At 46.5% G+C, this 3,212-nt stretch overlaps 1 protein-coding gene across 1 annotated transcript in view; it reads right to left on the reverse strand.

Moving 5' to 3' along the window:
• Nucleotides 1-3,212, reverse strand: part of LOC107663438 (probable ubiquitin carboxyl-terminal hydrolase FAF-X) — a 31,458-nt gene that overhangs the window by 21,625 nt on the left and 6,621 nt on the right. Inside the window, exons 3-6 of the mRNA XM_016453676.1 lie at nucleotides 2,076-2,221; nucleotides 1,921-2,000; nucleotides 1,717-1,829; nucleotides 1,421-1,639 (exon numbers count right to left, since the gene is read on the reverse strand). Of these exons, the coding sequence (XP_016309162.1) occupies nucleotides 1,421-1,639; nucleotides 1,717-1,829; nucleotides 1,921-2,000; nucleotides 2,076-2,221 (558 nt within the window). The remainder of the gene's footprint in view (nucleotides 1-1,420; nucleotides 1,640-1,716; nucleotides 1,830-1,920; nucleotides 2,001-2,075; nucleotides 2,222-3,212) is intronic.

Raw genomic sequence — 3,212 nt, forward strand, 5'->3', positions numbered from 1 at the left:
CTTTAAATATAAAAAACGTACTTACAGTCTTTGAGTCAGAACAGTCGGCATTGTAGTCTACTCTCCCAGGCTCAGTAAACAGTCCTCCATAAAATGTGCCGGCGATCCACAGCACTTGGATGATGTATTTGATGTATTTCCTCAGCGACCAGCACAGATCAGCTCTAGGCATGACGAAGCGATATCGTCCTCTTTTGGAAGACCAAACAAAGTAGTTTCGCTTTCACAACGAAGCACGGCGGCGGCGGGGTCGAGAACGGCGGTCCCGGCGAAGGAGCGGTGAAAACAGCGAAAGCCGATCCGGCGATCCACAGCACTAAGTTGATGTATTTCCTCAGCGACCAGCACGGATCAGCTCCAGGCATGACGAAGCGATATCGTCCTCTTTTGGAAGACCAAACAAAGTAGTTTCGCTTTCACAACGAAGCACACAGCGTCTTCAGGACATGGCGGCAGCAACAATACTACAGCGAGAATAAAAGTTACGCCTTCTTTCTTTGCATGAACATTTGGGCGGCGTTATGCAAATCTTCCCAAATAGTGAGGTAGACATGTGGGGGCGTGTACGAACGAGCCGTTTTAGGTAGGCATGGCTGACTCTTAACTTTTATAAAGAATATCTCTTTGGATTTGAGACTTTAGTCTTTGCAACTTTACAGATCTTCTTTATGCACCAAGAGCTTGTAACACTCCAAAGAGAAAGGAAAAAATGAAATCGCATCATATGACCCCTTTAAATTGTAAAGCCGTGATTGAATGACATCGAAAGCTGATTGAAGCGTATACAGGGCTTGTTGCCCAGAAGAGGCACTACAATACATGTCAGAATCATCAGCATAAAAATGAAAATTGGCATCCTGAATGTCATAATCAAGACTGTTTATATAAAGGATCAATAAAAGCGGCCCCAGAACAGATCCTTGGGGAACACCTTTGGCAATCTCCAATGATTTAGATCAGGGCTGCCCAAACTCGGTCCTGCAGGGCCGGTGTCCTGCAGAGTTTAGCTCCAGCTTGCCTCAACACACCTGACTGGAAGTTTCTAGTATGCCTAGTAAGAGCTTGATTAGCTGGTTCAGGTGTGTTTGATTAGGGTTGGAGCTAAACTCTGCAGGACACCGGCCCTCCAGGACCAAGTTTGGGCGCCCCTGATTTAGATTGTTTACCTTCAGCCTGTACACATCGAGTTCTTCCACTTAAATTATTTTAAACCATTTAGGTAAAAGAACTCAATGTGTACAGGCTGAAGGTAAATTATCTGACCATGCCTGTGTTTGTGGAATATTAATTTTTTAACTGGTGACTGATTGGCAAAACAGAGATTGATAAACTCAATAACTGCTCTGTGTTTGATAACTGCACTAAAAGCATCGCTACATCACATTCAGTTGCGATCGGGAGGTCAGAAGCAGTGTTGTACCTTTGGAGAGCGTGGGTCGGGCGGCCGGGCGAACAGCTCATCGTCGGTGAGCTGCGCTCCCGCAGGAACGCTCTCAGACGGACGCGTGCCGTTGTAAATGTGGAACTTGCAGTGCGGGTTAGTCGCCATGGCCAGCACTTCAAGCAGAGGGAACCAATCCTGAGCCATTTTGACGACGCAGAGCTCGATCAGACGGTGGGTGTTACTGATGATGCACCTCTGCAACGGGACGAGAGCAACAGATCAGCATCAGGGAGACGTCTGCACCGTACGGTCACAGACGGACCCAGACTCACGTGGATCTCAAACTTCCAGCCGCTCACAGCCTCATCTGTCAGGATTTTGGTGAATGAGATCGTCAGGCCATCACGGAAAAACCTCTGACACGCCTCGCACCTCACGTCGAGCCCTGAACACCACAACAAACCGCAGAAAACAGAATGACTCCACCTGAACATGACATCTCATCCACATTCGATTCATCACCCGTGACATCTGACCTTTTTTACTGAGATCTACAGCAGCTTCCAGCAGAACCTCCAGCTCTCCTTTGGGCAGGACCGGAACCACCCAGCGCGGCCTGAACCACAGGAAACCACATTAAACCACACATTAACTCCAAACAACACAATCTGAGATCGACGCCGCTGCTGACCGGTTGATCATGTCGTCCAGCTTGGCCAGGTCTGTGTGGGGGAAGGCAGGCTCCTCCTCTTCCTGTGTGGGCGGGGCTTCTCCCTGCCCCGGTTCCTCTGGCGGACTGATGGGTGACGTCTCATTGGAGGAGTTTGGGGAGGGCGTCTAAAAACACAACAGCAGCACAACGTCAGGCGGAAGCAGAACAACAGAAAGTAGTTATTCATGCAGTTTATTGATATATTTGGTTAAAGTGCATATTGCAGGGACCCAGTGAGTCAGTGCATAGAAAAATAATGTACTAGATTTTCTTTAAAATATACTTCTAAATTCGCTACTTGAGGCTTCTGGAGTCGTTTTTGTGAGAAATTTTTACTTCCACATCTGAAAAGCACCAAAACCGGAAGTGACGTAAACAAGAGGGTCAATTTAAACTGTAGGAAAACAATGGATCGCAACGACAGTTCTGATGCTGAGGAAATTGTAAATGTTTTTGCACCTAAAAGTTTATGTCATGCACCTCAAAAAATGAAGGGTCTGCCTAAATGTAAGCGTATCAATTACTGTGTATAACATTAAATAAATATTTTAGAACTGCAGAATACACACACACACACAAATATCTGCATTAATCATAAAAGGCCTGTCCCTGCTCTCTGAATAAACATTTACAATTTCCTCAGCATCAGAACTGTCGTTGCGATCCATTGTTTTCCTACAGTTTAAATTGACCCTCTTGTTTACGTCACTTCCGGTTTTGGTGCTTTTCAGATGTGGAAGTAAAAATTTCTCACAAAAACCGATTAGTGTGTAGGTTGACTAATGAATTGCTTTAAGAGCTTCTCGCTTCTCAAACAGCGTGTTGTACTTTAATGCAGTAAAGATGATATAATAATTACCTTAATAATGACACTAGACACTACACAGCAGAATCTGAACTAATTTCTGTATTGTGTAAAGCGCTGCAGAAATAAACGTCACTTGACTTGACTGATAGTAGGCTCTTCCCGTGAGCTGTGGCGTCTCATGCGGCCGTGTTTCTCTCTCTCACCTGGTTCTGGGGCAGCAGGGTTTGGGTCTGGTTCTGGCCGTCTGGCGCTTGGCTCTGGCTCTCGTTGCCCCCCGCGGGCGAGCCACGGGTGGTGGCCGTCCTGCT

The sequence above is a fragment of the Sinocyclocheilus anshuiensis genome, unplaced genomic scaffold (assembly GCF_001515605.1).
Source record: "Sinocyclocheilus anshuiensis isolate Anshui unplaced genomic scaffold, SAMN03320099.WGS_v1.1 scaffold2051, whole genome shotgun sequence".
NCBI classification, from domain to species: domain Eukaryota; kingdom Metazoa; phylum Chordata; class Actinopteri; order Cypriniformes; family Cyprinidae; genus Sinocyclocheilus; species Sinocyclocheilus anshuiensis.